The sequence below is a fragment of the Planococcus citri genome, chromosome 3 (genome assembly GCF_950023065.1).
Source record: "Planococcus citri chromosome 3, ihPlaCitr1.1, whole genome shotgun sequence".
Lineage (NCBI taxonomy): Eukaryota > Metazoa > Arthropoda > Insecta > Hemiptera > Pseudococcidae > Planococcus > Planococcus citri.
Genome location: NC_088679.1, coordinates 69,892,324 through 69,915,811, shown reverse-complemented (window position 1 = coordinate 69,915,811; position 23,488 = coordinate 69,892,324). Strand labels below are relative to the sequence as shown.

The following is a 23,488-nucleotide window of genomic DNA, read 5'->3' as shown; positions in this document are numbered from 1 at the left end:
AAATTGTCTTGAAAAAAATGGCCTCATAAAACTGATCTGCCATTTAGAAGATAGTGTGGGAGGGGGGGGGGGAATAAAAAATCGATTCGTACCTATTTAACTTATAGTATACGTATTAGTTTAAATTATAAGGCACTTTTTCGTCAATGCCAATGTGCTCTGTAAAACGTATATATCATGTACAGTTCTACAAAATTTTTCTTCATTTTTAAAAGGTGCTTTGATTTGAAAAACAATAAATTCAATTCTTGGATGAAATTTTTAAAAAACTTTAAATCAGTAAAAAAAATACGTTCGAAAAGTCGGCATATTTTGCAATCGGTAAAGGGTGTTAATTTTGCTTACAAATTACGAAAAGAAAGCACATACCTTCGCAAGTCCGAATATAAAAATTGAAAAAAATCACTTACCAATGAACGTTGAATTTTTCTTAAAATAATTCTCGTAATTTTACCAATTATATAAGCAGGTACTTCCAATAACTTTCATAATCACTCGTACTTCCAAATGTATGGAATTTGTATGTTCAAGTAGACAGTATCCGATCTCAAAATATTCTTCATCGTAAAGTTGGGACTCGGTACAATACAAACCTATAAAAGGGGCAAAGGGAACATTTCATTAAGATAGGTAGGAGGTGCTTCATTTATTATTATTAAATACTTGAAAATACAAACGTATAATAGTACATTATGGCGCGACGAAGTGATGGGTCGGTGGGGAGAGGAAGGTGAGATTGAAAATTTTACATTTTTTTCGCCATTTTTTCGACTTTTTACCCCAGATCCCACCCTGTCCTGGATCTTTCCAGCTACAATTGACCAGATGTGCTTCGAACAAGTTTCGGAAGGTGGAGTTGGAAGCAAAAGTGTTGAATAATTTAAAATTTTCAAAAACGATGCTCTTAAATACAATTCCAAAAAATTCAAATTGTTTCATTGAAAGCACAAGTAACTTTTGTTCGGAGAAAACGTTTCAAAATCTGTCCTTAAAAGTTAAAAGTTGAGGAAAAGCTCAAAAGTTCCGAATACGCAGTATTTCACCTAATTCGAAGTTTACTCAAAAGCATACATATTGTACCTTGAAGTACTTTTACAAAAAGATCAATTTTTCATAGAAAAAAACTTGCAACAGTTTGTTAGAAAAATCTAAGGGAAAACTTGAAGTTCCAGAAATGTAATATTTTACCCAATTTGATTTTTCCTTGAAAATTATTATTCATTTCCTCAAAAGCACTATGGTTCATCATAACCTAAAAGAAATGGCGGCTCATTTTGTCTCTATAAAATTTCAAAAGTTATTGGAAAAAGTAAAAGCTCACGAAACTTCCAGACATGCAGTGTTTACTTCGATTTCTCAATGTACATACCTATTTATGAAGATACAGTGATGATTCAATTGCAGCGTATAAAATGATAAAATTATTGAAAATTCCCGCATGTGCATTGATTAGTAAACACAAATAAAAGCATTAAAAAAACTTCAAATTTTCAAAAAAGTTGGCGAATGCTCAGTAAAATTTAGTAAAATTATCATAAAACTTTATTAGAAACCCCCTAAAATTAATGTAAACACCAAAAATGCTCTAAAATCAGCAGAAGTTACCAAAAAGTGACGAAATTGCAGTAAATTTTGATAAAATTTAGAAAAAACTGGATGAAAAATGCACTAAAGAAAATTAAACACTTCAAAATAAACAAAAATTGATAGGTACCGTAAAAATACGCAAAATTTGCATTAGAAGTACGTATTAAAAATATGATAAAAATAAGTTTTTTTTAGGGTACCTATTTATAATTACAAGATTATTATATACCCTTAGTAAGTATGGGGTTTTTAGATTTGGTTTGTATTAAAACATCACAAAAGTACAAATTAGTGATAGTGACCAAAAACTAATGAAATTTATATAAAATTAGCTAAAATTTATTTAAAAAATTGTACAAAATAGGTATTACCTATTGAAAACTTTTTGAAATGTTATAAAAACAGCAAAAAAGGTTCAACTTCAAACCAATAAAAACTACCAAAAAGTAGAAAAAATTGCATAAAATATCATCGAGATGGCCTAAACATGAATAAAGCATAAACATTTTTGCAAATTGACAAAAAATGGTGAAATTTGAGCAAAATTTAGTTTGAATTGCACGAAACAGTATTAAAAACATGTCAAAGTGATATCAAAGCACGAATAAAAGCCCTATAACTAAGGTATAATCAATATAACTAATTCCAAAAAGTAATAAAATTGCAGTAAAATTTGATGAAAATTAGCAAATAATGCAAAAAAGCATTAAAATGACTGAAAATAGAAGAAAAAAATGATGGGATATCAGTAAAATTGAACAAAAATGTATGGGCAGGTAATACGTAGATATGTATAAAAACTTCTGCATTAATAAAGCGCATTAAAATTAGGAACTCCGAATTATATAACCAAATACGTAAAAATAAAAATTTGATTGAATTTTTTGTCTCATCGTAGGTATAAAACATTGCAAAAGAAAAAGAAACGTCTTTTTAGTGATGAAGCTTTCAAAATTTAAGATGTTCTCTTGGAGTTTTTTTTTTTTTTTTTTAAATTTGGAACAATAAAAAATTTAATTTTAAATCGAAGTTCACAAAATTAAGGCCTTTGGTCTGTGAAAATAAAATTTAATAATGTAAGACGTTTCAACGCCAAAATTTCATGCTTTTTTACCTTTTCTCGCGTCACTACCAGCCCTGCATTGTCTAAAGTTAATTTTTCATTCTTGAAAATTAGTGAAAAATTGTGTAGCAGAAATGCAGAATTTAAATTAGCCCGAAGAAAACGAGGGCAAAAGCTTTGAAAAAATTGAAAAAAAGAAAAAGTGAGTAGTTGTTACGAAAAACATATTTTTATTTATTTTTTTATTCCAACACGATTATTAGGCTATTTTTTTGTTTAAAATCGTTTGAAAACGAGTAAAATTGCATCAATCGCCTGTTTTTTTAACCAATTAGGTGCGTATTTTAAAAATACATATTTTCAAATTTTAAAATGAAATAGAAAATTTTTACGGATCAAAAATGTCAACAAAAAAATCAAAATTCGAAAAGATTCAAAAAATGAATGAATTTTTATGTTTTCGTTGTGAGTGAAATTTTTATCAACTTTTTCAAGAAATATGTCAGAAAGAGGTAAAAATAAGACAACTGAATAAATTTAAACTTTTTTGATATTTGAAATTAAAAATTGAATTTTTTCGAATTTTGATTTTTTTGTGATGAGCTAATTTCATCGAGTGAAAGGATTTTTTCAACTTTTTCAACAGATACGTAAAAATTGACACCCCCTGGCTGCCTTTAAAAATGGGATAGAGGGCTGCGATTTGCGCCATTGGTCATCCCTTCGGAAGGTCTTTCCATAGGAAAAATTTCAAAAAAATCGTCGAACCCCCCTACCACTTCTTGGTCCAATTAACGTGGAATGACCCACCTAGACCTATAGATTCAGGTTAATTGTTAAACTTCTCAATCACTTTAGTTTCATAATTACAAGACACGATGATCTCAAATTTCACTACCACGCTCGCCACCTCCCACCATCATGCGAACGAAAAATAATTCAGTGGTAGTTCAAGAGGTAAGACGTATTAATCAAGAAAAATCGTTAGAAATCACGTAAAATAAGTTGCCTACCAATTTGCCGTAAAAATAAGTATAGGTATGTAGATGTACAAATTATTCAGAAAAAAGATGTGAAATAAATTGCATAGTCAGTTTGCCGTAAATGGATACCTATTATTACAATACATATAGCAACATTCTCATAACCCTAACCGGACGATGATGGGGTGTAAACTGTAAAGTATCCCAAAGAAAACTAAAAACTATCGCGAAACTTCACAGTCCAATGAAACAGAAGCAAGATTGTCAGATGCCAAACGATTCGCGAGAAAATTACACTCACGAAAAAATAGAAAATTACGTACGTCTACGTAAGTAACCTACGCCAATTTTCAATTACAGGTTTAGAAAAAAATCGAGAAAAAACGAATAAAATTTACTCAAATAGAAGTATCGTAGACGTACGGTATCGTCATCGAACGTACCGGAATTCAAATCGACTCGCCAAGAAATCACATTTATACTTGCTTAAACGAGCAAGAAAACCACACGAAGCATACGTAAACCCGAATAATAATTACGTACGTAAATTTTGAATCAAAAAGTAACACGAGATCAGGAACAAAACTTCGAAATTTAGTAGCTCAATGAACGAGAAAACACGAAGAAAATTCACTCGAGTAGAAATAACGTACAATTTCACCGTCAGCCACACCGAAACGCCGAACGATTCGTTAAAAAAGCACATAAACGAACAGATGAATAACGCAGATATAAATACCGAAACGCGAATATATTAGCCTAATAATTTTACATAAATAGCGAATCAAGAAACGATACGAGATTATACAAAGCACAACTTGTAGAATTTGGTCAAAAATGAGAAAAGAAAACGCGAAGAAAATTCACTCGAGTAGGAATGTGAGTGATTTCGTCGTTAAACACACTACGCTAGAAATTTAGAATAAAAAACGATCAACAACACGAACGAAATTCAAGCATTGAAATGACATAAGACAGATACATATATTTAAAACACATTTGAGTAATAATAATGAATAAGTACTCACCGATTAACCGTAGAAAATCTGGACATTAATTATACGAAACAGCTTTTAACTGGTAGACCACTGGGCGCCGGAAAACATATCGTATTTACGCATCGAATACCACAAGATCACTAAGAACGCCGTCGAAAACTACCGGAAACTAGAAAACGCGAAAATAATACGTACATTACCGCAATTTAAATCAAATCACCATAAAATCACTTTCTAAGCATACCTATAGAAGATCCGATGAAATTTACGAGAAAAAATTCGCGAGAAATAAACCGTCGTAGTTGCAAACGAATACGCACTTCTTCAATCAAAAACACCGACAAAGAGAACAAAATCGAACCTCGTATACTTTAGTTCACTTCGAGGCACTGAACTACACAAAATCACCCAAAAATATTAATAAAATTACGCGAATAACTCGAATTAATAACGGAAAACTCGGAGACGTACTTGCAAGGTATAAGACTTGAAAAGCTAACTGCCAAAATGATCGTTAACGGCTCGGTCACGATCAAAAAAACTGAAAACATAGTTCCGCAAAAACAAACACGTTCGCGAAGAAATTACGGAATAATCGAGCGTAATAATATTTAAAATCGAATTTATGAAACATTTTAAAAAGTATAAATGCGAAATATCGTATTAATTAATAAAATTTAAGCACATATTAAGCGCAAGTCGCGCAACGTAAGAAAGCTTCCCAACGACTGAAATAATGGCGGAGTAATACAAAACGCGTTACTGCGTTGATCGAGAGGTGCGCGCGGCGCGGCGTGAGGGGGTTTGATAAAGTAAACAGAAATTTTGAGAAATTTAAAGCATATCTACCCATAACGAAAACTTTTGTTTTTCATCGTTTTTCAACTAGAAATGGAAAATTGATCGTAATAAATGAATTTAGAATTATTCGGGAGGTGGGAAATGCATTTTCAGCTTTTGTATCATGAAAAGAATATGTTTTCAAGACGATTTGAGGAATAAAATTCTTGTCTTTACGTTACGTTATCAGAGGTACGTACTGCAGAAGAGCAGATTCTGTAGAGAATAATCACTTACTATCGTTCATAATTCAACGTCTTACCTAATATTCAATATGAATAATTAAAATTCTGATCATCGATTAACAACATGGAAATCCTGAACTTCACGAAAAGATACGTAGGTACGATATTCTTGTGTAGGTACTTTCAAATTCTAATATCGAAAGATGTAATCACGATCATCTTGAATAAATGAAATCTTTCATGTAGGCCTACGTATAGAAAAATTGGCAGATAGATAATTAGGCATGTTATATTTTAATTTTTTAAAAACAATCGATCAAGATGAATTAAGAGCTTATTGCTATAGGTTTCGTATTCAAATAAATACAATAATCTATCTTTGAAAGTTGCTACTATTTTGCCTACAGCATGCTGTCTCTTCTTCGAATAAATTTTACCAATTTTATAAATTCTCGAAACCTATACCAAGATTACATCTTCGATTCACTCAATTCTTTAATAAATTTTTGCCTTGTGATTGAAAGAATAGAATACTCACTTTCTCAATAGTGTTGACATTAGAAGTAGATATCAAAATGCTCCTCGAAAATTTTTATCTACCTACGTGAAATTCAGACCGTTTTTCAACTGTCCAATGTTGATCTAACAAGTTTCTTTAAAAACCGATTTTACTTGGAGTTAGAAGTAAAGACATGATTACTTTCATACTTTGAAATCCTGAAAAAAAAATTAAAAGTTTTTGACAAGGGAAGGGAGGAGAAAATATGCGTTGTACTAACGTAGATAAGCAACTAAGCAAGTTGTATTCGGACTCAGAAGATTTCAGCACTATAATAACGAGTTCCAATTCATCGCATCGGTATATTCCGGTATTTGGTATCTATTATCACTTATTTATCAGTCTGTCACCGAGTCTCGTAAACAGTCGAAAACGGAGTGTTGAAATTATACAATCGAGTAATTTTCAAGTCATAGATTTGTACAAACGGTAAACACGAATTTTAATTTCGTTCGATGTACCATTTTATCGTAATGAGCAACTTCATACAGTTCTAGAGCACGAATTTGAGTACGATCACTGGCATCCACTTGACAAACGAACTTCGGTATGTAATTAGATATGTTTTTTAATTTGCCATTTGTATTTTGTAATTATTCGTATTCATTTCGGTAGCATGAACACTACAGAACTGATAATCAAGCTGTATGAGTTAACGTGTTCGCAATTTCTAGGACTTTGGGTACCACTCCTAGCGAAATGGATGCTCCAGCAATCGGAATAGACTTGGGCACAACGTATTCTTGTGTTGGTGTTTTCCTGTACGGAAAGGTTGAAATCATCGCTAACGATCAAGGTAATAGAACAACACCCAGTTGTGTGGCGTTTTCTAATGAAGGAATTTTGATCGGAGAAGCCGCCAAAAATCAAGCATCGAGGAATGTTAATAACACCATTTATGGTAAGCCACGAGTTTTTCATTTTTCTTGACTTATACTCTCTTCCACACAAATCACACGTAAAAGTGTCTTTATTTTTCGAAAATCCAATTTTTTATTTTCGTTCACTGCTGTAAACAGATGTTAAGAGATTGATGGGTCGCGAATTCAACGACTTTTCAGTTCAGTCCGATATGCAGCGTTGGCCTTTTCAGGTAGTCTATGATAATAACAGACCAAAAATCGTAGTTGAAGTTGGAGGAACTTATAAAACTTATTTTCCTGAAGAAGTGAGTGCCGACGCATAACTGCTATCTGCTGTTAATCTTGCACTGATTTTACCTATATGTACGTTTGCTAACCTTTTTTTTGTTGGTGTTGAAGATATCCTCAATGGTTTTGAGAAAAATGAAAGAGACTGCCGAAGCTTACCTTGGTATTACAGTCAAGAATGCTGTTATCACCGTGCCAGCTTATTTCAACGATTCTCAAAGATGTGCTACTATGGATGCTGCTAAAATCGCCGAGTTGAAAGTATTACGTATTATTAACGAACCCACTGCTGCCGCCATCGCTTACGGTTTAGATAAGAAAGTATGAATCAAAATTATTTTTAGTGAATTTCTTTTGATCACTGATGATCGGTGGGTTAATTCGATTCAATTTTTGCAGGGTTCCAACGCGCATAATGTATTGATTTTCGATCTTGGTGGAGGTACTTTCGATGTTTCTATTTTAACCATCCAAGACGGCGTATTCGAAGTTATTTCAACCGCCGGCGATACTCACTTGGGTGGCGAAGATTTCGACAGCAAAATGGTCGATCATTTCGTTCAAGAATTCCAACGTAAACACAAAAAAGACCTCAGTCGAAACAAGAAAGCCCTACACCGTTTACTCAATGCATGTGAACGAGCAAAAAGAACACTATCATCGGCGACTGTAGCCAACATAGAAATCGATTCTCTGTACCATGGTATAGATTTCTACGCGTCGATCACTCGTGCTAGATTTGAAGAATTGAATGCCCACTTCTTCCGAAGAGCAATGACACTTGTTCAAAAAGCGATTGAAGATGCTAAATTCAACAAATCAAAAGTTCATCAGGTCGTTTTGGTAGGTGGCTCTAGCCGCATACCGAAAATTCAAAAAATGTTGCAAGATTTCTTCGATGGAAAAGAATTGAACAAATCGCTTAACCCAGACGAAGCGGTAGCCTATGGAGCTGCCGTACAGGCTGCCATATTAAATGGCGATACATCGAGGGTTGTACGAGACGTGGTGTTATTCGACGTTATACCGTTGCACACTGGACCGGCCTAATGAAAAGTGCGCGCATGGACCCCAAAAAAAATACCAAATGAATATGTTTTTTTTTGGTCCTGTAGAAGGTACATGCTTCCCCGAACCCAAAAACACTCAAAACAAAATTTCCCATTGCCCCGTCCCTCCCCTAACGCGACCGATCGTTGCGCGCGACATTGCACTGTCGTGTGACACAGCACATTGGCACTTATGCAGGTAATTGCTTGCTCTTAATTAGCGGGTAAAAACGCATGAAAATTTATGGAAAAAACTTTATTATTAAGAGAAAAGTGTACTTTTTTGAAATATTTGAGCAAGATTCTCTAATATGTTACTGTTTACAAAATAACTGGTAGCAAAATAAGCAGTACTTTTAAGCTGTTTTTACCTGTTCATTGTACAATTACTTATTTGGATCAAGGTGGATCAAAAAAATTTTCGTGAAAATTTATTAATTTCAATGTGTTTTTTACTATTACGATAGTTCCAGCTGCGGAAACTTGCGGATTTTCGATTTATTGACTACTTTTTTTTCAAGTTAAAACGTGTGAAAGTTGCAAATTTTTGCTGAAATTGAACTTTCTGCAATCTTTCGTGTTTAGGGTTCCAAAAGTCTAAGACTCATGATCCGGGGGTTTTCGAATACGCTGAATCCATTTTTGACATCATTTTTGTGAAATTTCTTGAAGGTGGACCAGGGGAGGGGGGTCAAAATCCAAATTTCGCAAAAAAAGTCGTGTTTGGTATCAAAATATATGTTTTTCACATCCCTGAATCTATTTCTGGAATCATTTTTGTGAAATTTCCCAAACGTGGACCAGGGGAGGGGGTCAAAATCCAAAATTTGTGAAAAAGCCGTGTTTGGTATCAAAATGTATGTTTTTCACCTCCCTGAATCCATTTCTCACATCATTTTTTTGAAATTTCCCAAAGGTGGACCCGGGGAGGGGGGGGGTCAAAATCCAAAATTCGCAAAAATGTTGTTTTGATATCAAAATATATGTTTTTTGCCTCCCTGAATCCATCTCCTACATCATTTTTGTGAAATTTCCCAAAGATGGGCCAGGGGAGAGACGTTGAAATCCGTCTCATTTTTTGGAAATTTCCAAATTTCAACCCTCCTCCCTCCCATCTACCACCCCTTGAACCCTGAACCTCAGAATGTAGAAATTGTCATGTGTAAAATTCGAATTCTACGCCTTGGAAAACCTACATATCAATATGTACGATCATTTTTTTTGAAAATTTTCAAATTTCAACGCCCCAGCCCCACCCCCCTTGAACCCTGAACCTCAGAGCGTAAAAATAGTGTGAAATTCAAATTCTACGCCTTCGAAAACCTACATATCAATATGTATGATCATTTTTTTGAAAATTTTCAAATTTCAACGCCCCAGCCCCCCACCCCTTGAACCCTGAACCTCAGAGCGTAAAAATAGTGTGAAATTCGAATTCTACGCCTTCGAAAACCTACATATCGATATGTACGTATGTTCATTTTTTTGAAAATTTTCAAAATTTTGAGCGAGTACCACCCCCCCAGTGGGGTTAGGGGTAAAACTGATACCAAAATCGAATTTATCGTGAAAAATTACATAAGGGAAGGTCATATTTTTCATGTCGTAGGCCATCATTTCTCAAAAAATTGACATGCGCGCACTTTTCATTAGGCCGGTCCAATGTGCGTTGTCACTAGGTGTTGCTTGTGGAGAAGAACACCATAAAATGGCAACGATAATTAAACGTAACACTCCTATTCCAGCCAAAGAGAATGACACTTTTTCCACAATGTTAGATAATCAAACCGCAATATCGATCGAAGTTTACGAAGGCGAATATGCTACTGTGAAGGATAATCATTTCCTTGGCAAATTTATGATTAACGGTATCCCTCCTGCTCCTAAAGGTGCACAAATTGTAACTGAAACCTTCGAAATCGATGCCAATGGTATTTTGAAGGTCACTGCCGTTGTCGAATCGAATGGTCGTACGAACCAACTTATTATTACACATGACAGAGCTCGTCTCAGTAAAGATGAAATTGAGCGTATGGTCGAGGATGCTGAAAAATTACGAAGCGGAGAAAAAAAACGAAGAGCTGCTTTAGGCGCCAAGAACTCTTTGGAATCTTACTGTATCAACGTGCAGAGCACTGTGGAAGATGGAAAGTTGAAAGATAAGATCAGTAAATCCGATAAAGATATAATTTTGAAAAAATCCGAAGAAACTATTGTCTGGTTGAATTCTAATCATTCAGTTGATTCTGAGCTTTACAAACGCAAGCAAGTAGAATTACAAAACGTATTTGATGCGGTAATATCGATAGCTATCAACCCTAGTGAAGAAAACGACACGTACTGGAAAATACTGAACGTGGAGAAACATACCTCCCCAGATGAAATCGAAAAAGCGTACAGGTAAATAAGTGGTACCTCGAGAAATTTGAAAATCATCGAATTAAAGCTGCATTATTGTATTTGATGATTAATTTCTTACGTACCTAACTGAATTTATAGGATCGTTGGTCGCAAGTATCATCCCGATAAATACGAAGGCGACAAAGAAATTGGAACCATGTATTGGCATATTATTATGAAAGCAAAAAAAGTGCTCATCAATCTAGGTATGTATTTGTATGTTCCGATGCTTAATTTGAAAATTTCTTTCAGTGTACCTACTCGTTTTCCTTTTACAGCAAATCGTACGTTTGGTCACAACACCTGATCGTGTAATGGTAGATGTTACACAATATCAGAAAATCAACATTTTGATTATACCGGCTCAACATTTTTTCATTTTCAATACCGCGTCGTACGTCTGTTTCCATTTAATGGTGAATGTCGAATGTCTAAACCTGAGCAGTTCCAAAACTCGTGCATTTTAATTTCTTCAGATTTCAATGATTTCGATTACGACGCATATTTTCAGTTTTTTGTTAGGAGTTTTGTAAAGGTTAATAAAAACCAATAATAGGTATTTGTAATAATTATTTAGTTTTTAAAGTGTGATTTTTCTATGTCTAAGTATGCATTTTATTCGAGGTTATTCCTACCTTTGTGTTTCTTATTTTATTTTATTTTATTTTTTAAGTAGTTCTCGTTAAGGTGCGCGGAGGTGCGTTGTCAGCTGGCAACTGAATCGTATTATAATCCTGAAATATACGTTTGAAGATTTTTTTTACGGTAGTCAATTTGTTTCATTTTTTTGTACATTGCACGTATTGAATAAGTTTCACCAGCAAAATCGCTTCATTATTTAATTCGCATCCAGCAAAAAATAACACTAATCCGGAGTATTTGATATACGAATGGTATTTAATTTATAGTCATGTCTTCTGCAGCCGATTTTGCATCAAATAAACTCTAAAATGGCTAGAAAGGGCGAATATGAACTTTTTCAAAATTGAGTATTTGCATGAATGAAAGGCAAATAGGGTGTACGAATACCTATTTGAATCGATGAGAACAGAAAGTGGCCAAGTCCATTTTCACAGTTTTCAAGAATAACAAAAACGACTGATTTATTCGAAAATCAAAAATTTTTGATAAACATGCTTCAGGTCATTGAAAGAGAACCCCAACACCCATTTTTTAGCACAGTTTCGAAAAAAAATATTCACGTGCGCCGGCGCTATTGCTGCCTAAACAAATGGGACTTAGACCCTTTCTGCACTCAATCGCCAAAATTTCTCTTGAAATTGCTCGGGCACGAATGGGGCTTGATTCTATATCTATGTACATCACATAGACTGCTATCTCGTTGAAATTGACCAAAAACCCCTTGAGGTGTAAAACTTTTTGCCGAAGTTGTTAATTTTCTCGTCTTTTTTCAGTACAGAGATGAATTTGAATTTTAAAAAATGGTCTTCTCGAAAATGTTAGTTATTTTTCAAGGAACTCAAAAAATTTAACAAAAAAGTCATCAATGTGGATCCGGCCCTTTTCTGCGCCTAAATACCACTTTCCTAGCAGTTTTGCGGGAATCTGACATCACTAGTCGATTCGCCGTATTTCAAAACCCACATATCAGTGAAAAAAATTTCCGAAATTGTGACTTGGTCCCCTTCTGTTCTCACCGAATTCATTTACCTACTCAAGGCGTAATTATTGATACAATTTCTAAATCTTACTCATTTTCACTTTTGAGAACAGTAAACCAAAGTTTTAATACGCTTGAATATTATTATCTGATTAATCGAGTAAAGTATTTAAAAGCAACGAAATGATACTTAGGTAATACATATTATTAAAATCGTTTAAATGATGATTTTTTTTCTGTAAAACAATACTTACCCATAAATCGTAAGAGAATATTTTTACGTTTTAGAGCATTTTTTGAATTTTTAAGCGCTTATTTGATGCTTATGGTTTTTTGATATTCTTACGCGCGTAAAAAAGTAAAAGTTAGATAGGTACTTGTATCAAATGCTCCTTGAGGCAAATGGGTATGCAATGAAAAAAAACCGCAGCAATCGAAGTTGCCCATTGAGATTCTTGCAGGGGTATTATCATACTCGTATTTATTTTTCATTGGAAATTTATTCATTTTGATTATTTCATGAATTTATTTTTTCTATTCGAATATTTTATGTTAATTTGAAGTTGCAGGTGATCAACTTGATGCTATTATAACATTTTAAGGAAGTCCTACACTAATTCGAGGTACCTATAATTACCTTTCAAAAATGCCAAATATGGAGAAATTGACTTCTTGTTTAAAAAAAACGCAATAATTTACTTCTTGAGTTATGGGTTTTTGGGAAACTTTGGCCTTCGCTTCACTCAGGTCTGTTAATTTTTATTTTTCAAAATCAAACTTCAAAAAATGAACTTCTCACATAAAAAAATGAACGTTTTTTTTCTTCTCGAAACTACGATTTTTGAAAGTTTTAACCCTCACTTCGGTTAAACCGGTTTGCTTTTTTTCGCAGTTGAAATTTCTAAAAAAAAAAACAGCATTCAAGTTCTAAAATTTTGAAACCAAAAAAATCAAACTCCTCACAAAACACATTGTTTTCACCTATCAAAATACGGATTTTTAAAAGATACCTACAGATAAATTGTCGTGTTATCACCAATTACTACATACGTATTATTTTGAATTTTTAGCAACAAATTATGGCATTTTTGAATTTTATTTTTTGCCTAAATTAAAAATTCAAGATTTTTAAATTTCTGGAAAAAATCAGTACATATTTGATGGCATTTCTGTAAACGAATCTACACTTTTTTTGAATTCCTGATAAAAAACCAGGACCTTTTTTACTAAGTATTTGAAAAAAAAAAAAACAGCACTATTTTAAATCTCTCACCACAAAAGACAAAAATTGGAATTTTTTAAATTTCAGGAAAAATCAAGACTTCTTTGAAATTTTGACCAAACCTGAGACTTGAAAAAAAGATTCTGACAAAAAATCAGGATGGTTGGAAAACTGAGATATTTTCGAATTTCAGGAAAAAATTATTAGGACTTTTTCCAAATGTTGACTAAAAAATCGTGACCTTTTTCGAATTTCTGACAAAAGTTGTAACTTATTCATTAAAATCCTGTAAAAAAGAAGAAGTTTTTGAATCTCTCGCTTAAAAATCAAAATTTTCTCAAACTGGCAAACATTGAAACTTTTTTGAATTTTTGGAAAAAATCAGAATTTTTTTCAAACGTTGATAAAAATTAACCTGACGATATTTTTTTCAACTTCTGAGAAAAAATCAGGTCGAATTCAGAATTGCTACTTTTTTTGAAGTTCTGTATAAAAAATGAGCATTTTTCTCCGATTCGGGCTAAAGATCAGAACTTTTTCAACTGGTAAAAATCATGATTTCTTTGAAACCCTGAAAAAATCTAAGTTTTTGACAAGGGAAGGAAGGAGTATGAGTCGTAATAGTGTAAGCAAGTTGAACTCGGACTCTGAAGATTTCAGCACTGGTTGGGGAATTCAATTCCGCTTTGGTATTATTCCGGTTTCCGGTATTCGGTATCATCACTTATTTATCAGTTGTCTCTCTTTCGAGATACCGAGATTTGTAAACCTTACACGATTGTTCTTGAAAGTTGAAACCGCGCGGTGTGGTAGGGTGTGGTGTCGGAGTGATAAAATTACACATAATTTTCAAGTCATTGATTAGTACAAACGATTATACGAATTTTAATTTGGTTCGATGTATCATTTTCTCGTAATGTGCAACTTCATGCAGTTCTAGCGCACAAATTTGAGTACAATCACTGGCATCAATTTGACCAACGAAGTTTGGTAGGTAGATACTAATTATGCATGTTTTTTAATTTGCCATTTTGTAATTATTCATTTAGGTGGCATGAACACTTAAACAGTACTTACCTCTACCTACCTACTATAATAACACAATAGATAATCAAGCTTATTCAGTAAACGTGTTCGCTATTTCTAGGACTTATGGGTACCATACCTAGCGAAATGGATGCTCCAGCAATCGGAATAGACTTGGGCACAACGTATTCTTGTGTTGGAGTGTTCCAGTACGGAAAAGTCGAAATTATCGCCAACGATCAAGGTAATAGAACAACACCCAGTTATGTCGCATTTTCTAAAGGAGAAATTTTGATCGGAGATGTCGCAAAAAATCAAGCAACGAGGAATGTGAATAATACTATTTATGGTAAGCTACGAATTTTTCATTTTCCTTGACTCCTACTCTCTTCCACACAAATAACACGTAAAAATGTCTTATTTTTCAAAAATCCAATGTTTTGTTTTTGTTCATTGCTGTAAACAGATGTTAAAAGATTGATGGGTCGAGAATTTGACGACGATACAGTTCAGTCCGATATGCAGCGTTGGCCTTTTCAGGTTGTCGATGATGACAATAGACCAAAAATAGAAGTTGAAGTCGAAGGTACTTCCAAAACGTATTTTCCTGAGGAAGTGAGTGCTAAGAGTTTAAAATTAACTGCTGTTAATCTTTTACGTTTACCAATGTACGTCTATCTACTAACTTATTATTTTTTTTGTTCAAGATATCCTCAATGGTTTTGAGAAAAATGAAAGATACCGCCGAAGCTTACCTAGGTAAAACGGTGAAAAATGCTGTTATCACCGTGCCAGCTTATTTTAACGATTCTCAAAGATGTGCTACCATGGATGCTGCTAAATACGCCGGGTTGAAAGTATTACGTATCATTAACGAACCCACTGCTGCCGCCATCGCTTACGGTTTAGATAAAAAAGTATGAATCAAAATTATTTTTGGGTACCATAGTGAATTTATTTTTCACTGATGATCGATGTATTACCTATAATTCGCTTCGATTTCTGCAGGATTCCAACGCGCATGATGTATTGATATTTGATCTTGGTGGAGGTACATTCGATGTAACTATTTTAACTATCCAAGACGGCATATTCGAAGTTATTTCAACCGCCGGTGATACTCACTTAGGGGGCGAAGATTTTGACAGCAAAATGGTCGATCATTTCGTACAAGAATTCCAACGTGAACACAAAAAAGACCTCACTCAGAACAAGGAAGCCGTACGTCGTTTACTCAATGCCTGTGAAAGGGCAAAAAGAACGCTATCAACGACGACTGTAGCCAACATAGAAATCGATTCTCTGTACCATGGTATAGATTTCTACGCGTCGATCAGTCGTGCTCGATTTGAAGAATTAACCGCAGACTTCTTTCAAAGAGCAATGACACTTGTTCAGAAAGCGATTAAAGATGCTGAATTCAACAAATCAAAAATTCATCAGGTCGTTTTAGTAGGTGGCTCTAGCCGCATACCGAAAATTCAAAAAATGTTGCAAGATTTCTTCGATGGAAAAGAATTGAATAAATCGGTGAACCCTGACGAAGCGGTAGCCTATGGAGCTGCCGTACAAGCTGCCATATTGAATGGTGATAAATCGAAGATTGTGCAAGATGTGGTGTTACTCGACATTATACCGTTATCATTAGGTGTAAGCTGTGGGCAAGGGCACCGTGAAATGCAAACGATAATTAAATGTAACACTCCTCTTCCAGCAAAAGGAAGTCATACTTTTTGCACAAGGGATGATAATCAAACCGGAATGTCGATCGAAGTTTACGAAGGCGAATATGATACTCCGGAGCATAATCATTTTCTTGGCAAATTTCGTCTTAGTGGTATCCCTCCTGCTCCTAAAGGCGTACAAAGCGCCACTATCACTTTCGAAATCGATGCTAATGGTATTTTGACAGTTACCTCCGTTGTTGAATCGAATGGTTGCTCGAATCAACTTACTATTACACATGATAGAGCTCGTCTCAGTAAAGAAGAAATTGAGCGTATAATCAAAGACGCTGAAAAATTACACAGCGGAGAAGAAAAACGAAAAGCTGCTTTAGCCGCCAAGAACTCTTTAGAATTGTACTGTATCAGCGTGAAGAGTACGGTGGAAGATGGCAAGTTGAAAGATAAGATCAGTAAATCAGATAAAGATATGATTTTGAAAAAATCCGAAGAAACTATTGTCTGGTTGAGTTCTACTCATTCAAGTGATCCTAAGCTCTACAAACGCAAGCAAGTAGAATTACAAAACATATTTGATGCGATGATATCAATAGCTACCAACCCTAGCGAAGAGAACGACACGTACTGGAAAATACTGAACGTGGAAAAACATGCCTCCCGAGATGAGATCGAAAATGCGTGCAGGTAAACCTGTGGTGATGAGTTTACAATTTTTGGAACTCTATTTCACCTACCATATCTGATGATTGATTTGATTTTTTGTAATTGAATTTGCAGGATCGTTAGTCGCAAGTATCATCCCGATAAATACGAAGGAGACAAAGAAATTGCAACCATGTATTGGCATACCATTATGAAAGCAAAAAATGTGCTCATCAATCTAAGTATGCATTTGAATTGTTGTGATAATTCATTTTGAAAATTTCTCGCCCTATACCTACTTGTTTTCCTTTTACAGTAAAACGTAAATTTGGTCACAACACCTGATCGTGTAATAATAGGTTACACAATATCAGAAAATCAACATTTTGATTATACCTGCTCAACATTTTTTCTGTCTCAACGCCGTGCGCCTGTGTCCATTTTGATGGTGAATGCCAAATGCCTAAGCCTGAGCAGTTCCAAAAACTCGTGCATTTTAATTTCTTCAGATTTCAATGATCAACGTCGTCAATGATTTCGATTACGTCGCATATTCTGAGTTTTTTGTTTGGGGCTTGGTAAAAGTTAATAAAAACCAGTCGGTAGGTATTTGTAATAGGTAATAGGTATTTAATTTAGTTTTTCAAGTGTGATTTTTCTATGTCTATGCATTTTATTCAAGGTTATTCCCATCTTTGTGTTTCTAATTTTTATTTTTATTTTTATTTTTTAAGTATGTTCTCGTTATGAATGTGAATTGTGCTGTACTATATAAGTTATTACTTTGTATCAAGGTGCGCAGAGGTGCGTTCACAGCTGGGAACTGAATCCTATCATAGTCCTGAAATATAGGTTTTGAAAATTTATTTACGATAGTCAATTTGTTTGATTTGTATTTGTACATTGCACGTAGGTATTGAATTGAGTCAGTTTCCACCAGTAAAATCTTTTCATTATTCCGTGCGGCGTATTAGATACAAATGGTATATTTATAGTCACGCCTTCTGCAGAATGACTTGGAAAGCACAGACAAAAAATTTGAAAAAGAGAAAAATTTAAATTTTTTAAGAGTAATTATTTTGCTCAAGAGTTATTATTATTGCTAGGTTTATTACTTGTCCAAGTCTTAATTTCATTAATCATTACGTAGGTAATGACTGTAATGAGTAAAAAAAAACGTAAGATAAAGAAGTTGCCTATTTTGAAAATTGAAGGGGCAAAATACGTTTACAAAATTTCAAGAAACAAGATCCAATTTTGACTATTGGGGGGGGGGGGGTCGGTAGTACATTGAAAAATGGACAAAACTGTCTATTATGACTTTTTGCCTAACTTACAAATTGAAATTTTTAATTTAAAAAAATCACGATAAAAAAATGAATGCGGAAATGAATACTGCGTCAAAAAATTGACAAATTTTATTGTTATGATAATTTTTTTTCTTACTCGGAAATTTAAGAAATTTTTGAAGCTCAAAAATTGTAAATTTAATAAATTTTTAGCAAATTGAAAATTATTGAACGAACTTCAAAAATTTTTGAAATTTATTGGTTGAATTTTAAAGGGTTGAAAACATTTTTGCATTGTTCAAATGTAGTTACCTGATCTGCTTGATTGAAAATTTAGAAAATTTAATTTTCAGGAAAAAAAAGGTCAATATTACTTTTTTCCTACTTTTAGTTTCAGTTCAATAAAAAGAAGGTGCTGACTGCTGTACATTTTAGGAATTTTCAAAACTGAAGGAACTAAACTAGGTACATATGTAGCTAGGTATCTAATTTCTTTAAAAAACACACACACATCTTTCTTCAGCATTGAATATTAATGTAGCTTGAATATGCAAAGGATTTCTCACGTAGGAATTTTTTTTTTTTGGGATACAAGAAAGTTCCTTAGCACATTAAATTAGATTATTTTCAAAACTATAGAAAATACATAGGTATAGGCATACTTAAATGCTCGGAAAGAAGAAAATAAAGTAGTTTATTCTACTTTTTATGCTTGCATTTTTTGAATTTCAAATAAAAGAGATCAGCGATTACCTTTTTTGCTGAAAATTAAATTTTCTATAGATAAGTCGAGTTCTGTAGCGATTTGAAATTGCAGGAGAATAATCAACTTATGCTGGAGACTCGAGATCGAACTGAAAATAGTGCCAATCGATTCGAGGGGAGAGGGAGGTGGGTCAACTTTAGCATCTAAATTCTAAACCTAATTTAAAATTTTTATCTGCAAGCTATATACTTACTCTGTTTACAGAAAATTAATATATCTGCCCAATTTTCCACTCTCTTCAAAAATCTCCCGAATATCGAGACATCAAGTTCGGCTTCGGCACCTGAAAATTTGGTTCCGAGGTCTTGGTGACATCAACTATCAAAGATCCAGTAAAGTGAGCCACATTGGGTGACGTATTCACATATTCAGACTGCAAGAATTCAAATTTTGAAAAGAATAAGGAGTTTTGAGTTTTGATAAGCTAAAATGGGAAAAATTTCTCTTAGTCAAAATTGAAAAATTAAATTACGTATCGAATACGAATACGTCGAATACCCATCGAAAAAATGCGATTGATTGCTATTACAATTATTTACATAGTACATAGACAAACATACAGTATGTATTTTGTTTCAATTACAATTTCCATTGAAACAATCACTCAAATGCTCATTTTTCGAATGATTTGATTATTCAAACTTTCAATTTTCTAGCGAGGAATTTTTTCTCTTTTTCGACGACATCAAAAAATCCTACAGGCTCATACAGGCTACAATATCCCTTTTTAGACACCCTGTACTGCGTAGTCATATCAAATCATCTTGACGTGTTGGAGTGGGGGTAGATGTTGTCGGATTTTTTTCTTATCGGTATTCTTTTATCTACCATCTATCTACCCTTCTACCGCACTACCGCGTCCCATCTGCAACGAAGTTCTTGTCCTTCTTGTTCTCATGTGCTGCTGATATTTCTAATAGATTATTGTTCATTGTTCTTTGTTCTTAAATCCAGTGATTCCGGCTTGATACCTATAATTTTCGAAATCATAATTATTTGTATGATCGATTAATTACGAATTCAAGTCTTGACGATCCATCTTATCATAATATTGTGCAACTTCAAAGTCTTCTAACGCGAATTCAAGTGTAAACACTCGTATCCATTTGGGAAAGACAGTTTGCTAAGGTACGTCTTTTAATTTAATGATATGTATTTAATTCAATATCAATATGGTAGCATGAATGTAAAAAACAGTAAGTTACACAACAATTAGTCTAAATTCTGTAATTATATGTGTTTGTATTTCGTAACTACATACAACAGGTTCGTACCAATAAGATGAGTTCTCCAGCGATTGGAATTGATCTAGGAACTACGAACTCTTGTGTTGGAGTTTTCCAGAACAAAAAAGTTGAAATTATCGCGAACGATCAAGGTAACAGAACGACGCCGAGTTATGTCGCTTTTACAGGTCTTGAAATTTTGATCGGAGATGCAGCCAAAAATCAATCGACTAGAAACCCGAGTAGAACCATTTTCGGTGAGATACGAATTTTTAATTTTCTTCATATTCTCTATTCTCACCTTCACGAATAACACATGCTTAGTGTGACGATGTTTTATTATTTTAAAATATCTAATCGTTTTTTCGCTGCTGCATACAGATGCCAAAAGATTGCTGGGACGAAAATTCGACGATGTTACGGTTCAGTCTGATATGCAGCGTTGGCCTTTTCAAGTCGTCGGTGATAACAATAACAGACCGAAAATTCTAGTTGAATACGAAAATAAGACTACTGACACTTTTTTTCCTGAGGAGGTGAGTGCTGAAAATTGAATATTAAATTACTTATTTCGTACCTACTTTACCTACCTGCCAACCTACTTCTTTTATTGCAGATATCCTCGATGATTTTGAATAGAATGAAAGAGACCGCCGAAGCTTATCTTGGTAAATCGGTTCAGAATGCAGTTATCACTGTGCCTGCTTATTTCAACGATTCTCAAAGATGTGCTACTATCGATGCTGCTAAAATCGTCGGTTTAAACGTATTACGTATTATTAACGAACCCACTGCTGCCGCCATCGCTTACGGCTTGGAAAAAAAAGTACGCATCATTTCGATGAATTATTTTCACTCAAGTAGGTATCGATGAACTAATACGTTTTAATTCCTGCAGGACTCCAAACTGCAAAATGTATTGATTTTCGATCTCGGCGGCGGTACCTTCGATGTCTCCATTCTAGCCATTCAAAACGGTGTTTTCGAAGTGAAATCAACGGCCGGAGATACTCATCTGGGTGGTGAAGATTTCGATGACAGGATGGTCGATTATTTCGTTCAAGAATTTAAACGTAGGAATAATAAAGACCTTAGTCAGAACAAGAAAGCCCTACGTCGTCTACGTACTGCCTGCGAACGAGCTAAAAGAACTTTATCATCAGCCATCGTAGCCGAAATCGAACTCGATTCCTTGTACGAGAATACCGATTTTTACACTTCGATCTCTCGCGCTCGTTTCGAAGAATTGAACGCAGACTTTTTTCAAAGCGTAATGACACTCGTTGAAAAGGCCATCCACGATGCTAACATGAACAAATCTAAAATCGATCACATCGTTTTAGTCGGTGGTTCATCGCGTATACCAAGAATCCAAAAAATGTTACAAGATTTCTTCGATGGAAAAGAACTAAACAAATCCATCAACCCGGACGAAGCTGTCGCTTATGGAGCTGCTATCCAAGCTGCCATATTGAACGGTGACAAATCGGAGGTAGTGCAAGATGTGGTGTTGTTCGACGTTGTACCGTTATCATTGGGTGTCGCTTGTGGATACAATCATGAAAAGATGTGCGTAATGATTCAACGTAACTCTCGTATTCCAGCCAGACGAAGTCAAAGTTTCTTCACAGAAAATGATAATCAAACCGGAATGTCGATCGAAGTTTACGAAGGCGAACATGCCGATGTGAAGAATAATCATTTTCTCGGCCAATTCAATCTTTATGGCATCCCTCCTGCTCGTAAAGGCACACAGAAGGTCACTGATATATTCGAAATCGACGCTAATGGTATTTTGAAAGTTACTTCCGTTGTTGAATCGAATGGTTTTACCAATCAACTTACCATCTCGTATGATCGGGGCCGTCTCAGTCAGGAGGAAATACAGCGTATGATCGAAGATACTGAAAAACGAAGAGTTGGAAAAGACAAACAAAACGCTTCATTAGTCGCAAAGAACTCTTTAGAATCGTACTGTATGGCTGTTAAAAGCACCGTGAAAGATCGCCAGGTGAAAGATAGGATCGATAAATATGATCAAGTATATCAAAATGTGATTTTGAAAAAATGCGAAGAAACCATCGTCTGGTTAAATTCTATCCCGTTAGCTGATCCAGAACTTTACGAACGCAAGCAAGAAGAATTGAAAAAAATATTCGATACGATTATTTTCATTGCTAGCAACCCTGGTAAAGAAGAGGAGAAATACTACGAATTATTGAACTTGACGAAAGACGCCTCGTATGAGGAAATCGAAGAAGCTTGCAGGTAAATATGCGATAGTATTTTTTCAACTTTTTGAATCTTGTTTTATTTCTCATCTTGTATTGAAGATTTGAGAGACTTAAGAATCATTCAATGAAAAAATCATTTTCGATGCCCATGTAATTAATAATTCGTAATTGAATTTACAGAGAAATTGGTCGCAAGTACCATCCCGACAAGTATGAAGGAGACAAAGAAATTGCTACCATGTATTGGCATACGATTATGAAAGCAAATGATGCGCTCATCAAACAAGGTATGCAATGTATTGTGTATTTGCTTAAATAACTATTTTGAAAATTTCTTTTGCTATACCTACTCGTTTCTTTTTACAGTAAAACGACAAAAGCTCGGTCACAACACAGAAGCGTAATGTTACTCGGAATCTGAAACTCGACATATTAAATAGGTACCGTAATACCTAGATCAACATCTTTCCAATCCCAATGTCGTCTTTTTCACGTTGATGGTGAATACCAAAAACCTGAAGAGTTCCGAAAGATGTGCGTACTTATCATCCTCGTTATGAATTTTAATTTCTCATTTCCAGTGGTTCAGCGGAGGTTGAATCGATAATACTATTTGTGATAAATACCCCGTTTTTCAAGTGTCCTTTTTTCTTTTTAATTTTTCTGTGTATTTTTCTTGAGCTTGATCATGTTTATTTTAGTTACTTATATTATTTACGAGTTTTTTTTTTTTCAAAAAATAGGTACCTAATCGTTTTATATTAATGAATAAATGATGTACCTACCTAGACTTACCAATGTACTTGGGCGTAATAATAAACGTAATTAGCTTATATACAAGTGTGTTGTCATATTGATGTCTGAATAATTATCCCAAAGTGTATGTTTTCAACATTTTCTCCCAGTAGTCAATTTTTTTCTTTGTGCACTGCGTTATTTCAAAAACATTAGCAACAAATTTC

General features: G+C 34.2%; 3 protein-coding genes and 1 long non-coding RNA gene across 4 annotated transcripts; 3 read left to right on the top strand and 1 right to left on the bottom strand.

The window, feature by feature from the left end:
* Positions 1–302: 302 nt before the first annotated feature.
* On the bottom strand, positions 303–5,486 carry LOC135841311 (uncharacterized). The gene is made up of 3 exons (XR_010557892.1): positions 4,876–5,486; positions 4,662–4,800; positions 303–593 (listed from the first exon to the last, which is right to left on the bottom strand). It is a non-coding gene; the product is annotated as an uncharacterized LOC135841311 (long non-coding RNA).
* A 1,381-nt stretch (positions 5,487–6,867) lies between these two features.
* LOC135838677 (heat shock 70 kDa protein II-like) lies at positions 6,868–11,583 on the top strand. Its single transcript, XM_065354408.1, has 7 exons — positions 6,868–7,116; positions 7,235–7,383; positions 7,478–7,687; positions 7,766–8,394; positions 10,069–10,815; positions 10,915–11,021; positions 11,094–11,583. Exons 1-7 carry the CDS (start codon positions 6,915–6,917, stop codon positions 11,120–11,122), a joined length of 2,073 nt encoding a protein of 690 aa, XP_065210480.1. The 5' UTR covers positions 6,868–6,914; the 3' UTR covers positions 11,123–11,583.
* A 2,718-nt stretch (positions 11,584–14,301) lies between these two features.
* Positions 14,302–17,877, top strand: LOC135838673 (heat shock 70 kDa protein II-like). The gene is made up of 7 exons (XM_065354405.1): positions 14,302–14,648; positions 14,806–15,033; positions 15,151–15,299; positions 15,392–15,601; positions 15,693–17,053; positions 17,147–17,253; positions 17,328–17,877. Exons 2-7 carry the CDS (start codon positions 14,811–14,813, stop codon positions 17,354–17,356), a joined length of 2,079 nt encoding a protein of 692 aa, XP_065210477.1. The 5' UTR covers positions 14,302–14,648; positions 14,806–14,810; the 3' UTR covers positions 17,357–17,877.
* A 1,964-nt stretch (positions 17,878–19,841) lies between these two features.
* Positions 19,842–23,424, top strand: LOC135838672 (heat shock 70 kDa protein II-like). The gene is made up of 7 exons (XM_065354404.1): positions 19,842–20,194; positions 20,333–20,549; positions 20,674–20,828; positions 20,909–21,118; positions 21,191–22,560; positions 22,707–22,813; positions 22,893–23,424. Exons 2-7 carry the CDS (start codon positions 20,348–20,350, stop codon positions 22,928–22,930), a joined length of 2,082 nt encoding a protein of 693 aa, XP_065210476.1. The 5' UTR covers positions 19,842–20,194; positions 20,333–20,347; the 3' UTR covers positions 22,931–23,424.
* Positions 23,425–23,488: the final 64 nt, after the last annotated feature.

What these genes read in the sequence shown, in the direction of transcription:
- LOC135838677 (XM_065354408.1), top strand. Translation starts at nt 6,915, where the DNA reads ATGGATGCTCCAGCAATCGGAATAGACTTGGGCACAACGTATTCTTGT. An exon ending in TGTTAATAACACCATTTATG is followed by an intron (nt 7,117 to 7,234) that starts GTAAGCCACGAG and finishes TGCTGTAAACAG; the next exon opens with ATGTTAAGAGATTGATGGGT. An exon ending in AAAAGTGCTCATCAATCTAG is followed by an intron (nt 11,022 to 11,093) that starts GTATGTATTTGT and finishes TTCCTTTTACAG; the next exon opens with CAAATCGTACGTTTGGTCAC.
- LOC135838673 (XM_065354405.1), top strand. Translation starts at nt 14,811, where the DNA reads ATGGGTACCATACCTAGCGAAATGGATGCTCCAGCAATCGGAATAGAC. An exon ending in CTTACGGTTTAGATAAAAAA is followed by an intron (nt 15,602 to 15,692) that starts GTATGAATCAAA and finishes CGATTTCTGCAG; the next exon opens with GATTCCAACGCGCATGATGT. An exon ending in GAGATCGAAAATGCGTGCAG is followed by an intron (nt 17,054 to 17,146) that starts GTAAACCTGTGG and finishes TTGAATTTGCAG; the next exon opens with GATCGTTAGTCGCAAGTATC.
- LOC135838672 (XM_065354404.1), top strand. Translation starts at nt 20,348, where the DNA reads ATGAGTTCTCCAGCGATTGGAATTGATCTAGGAACTACGAACTCTTGT. An exon ending in ACACTTTTTTTCCTGAGGAG is followed by an intron (nt 20,829 to 20,908) that starts GTGAGTGCTGAA and finishes CTTTTATTGCAG; the next exon opens with ATATCCTCGATGATTTTGAA. An exon ending in GAAATCGAAGAAGCTTGCAG is followed by an intron (nt 22,561 to 22,706) that starts GTAAATATGCGA and finishes TTGAATTTACAG; the next exon opens with AGAAATTGGTCGCAAGTACC.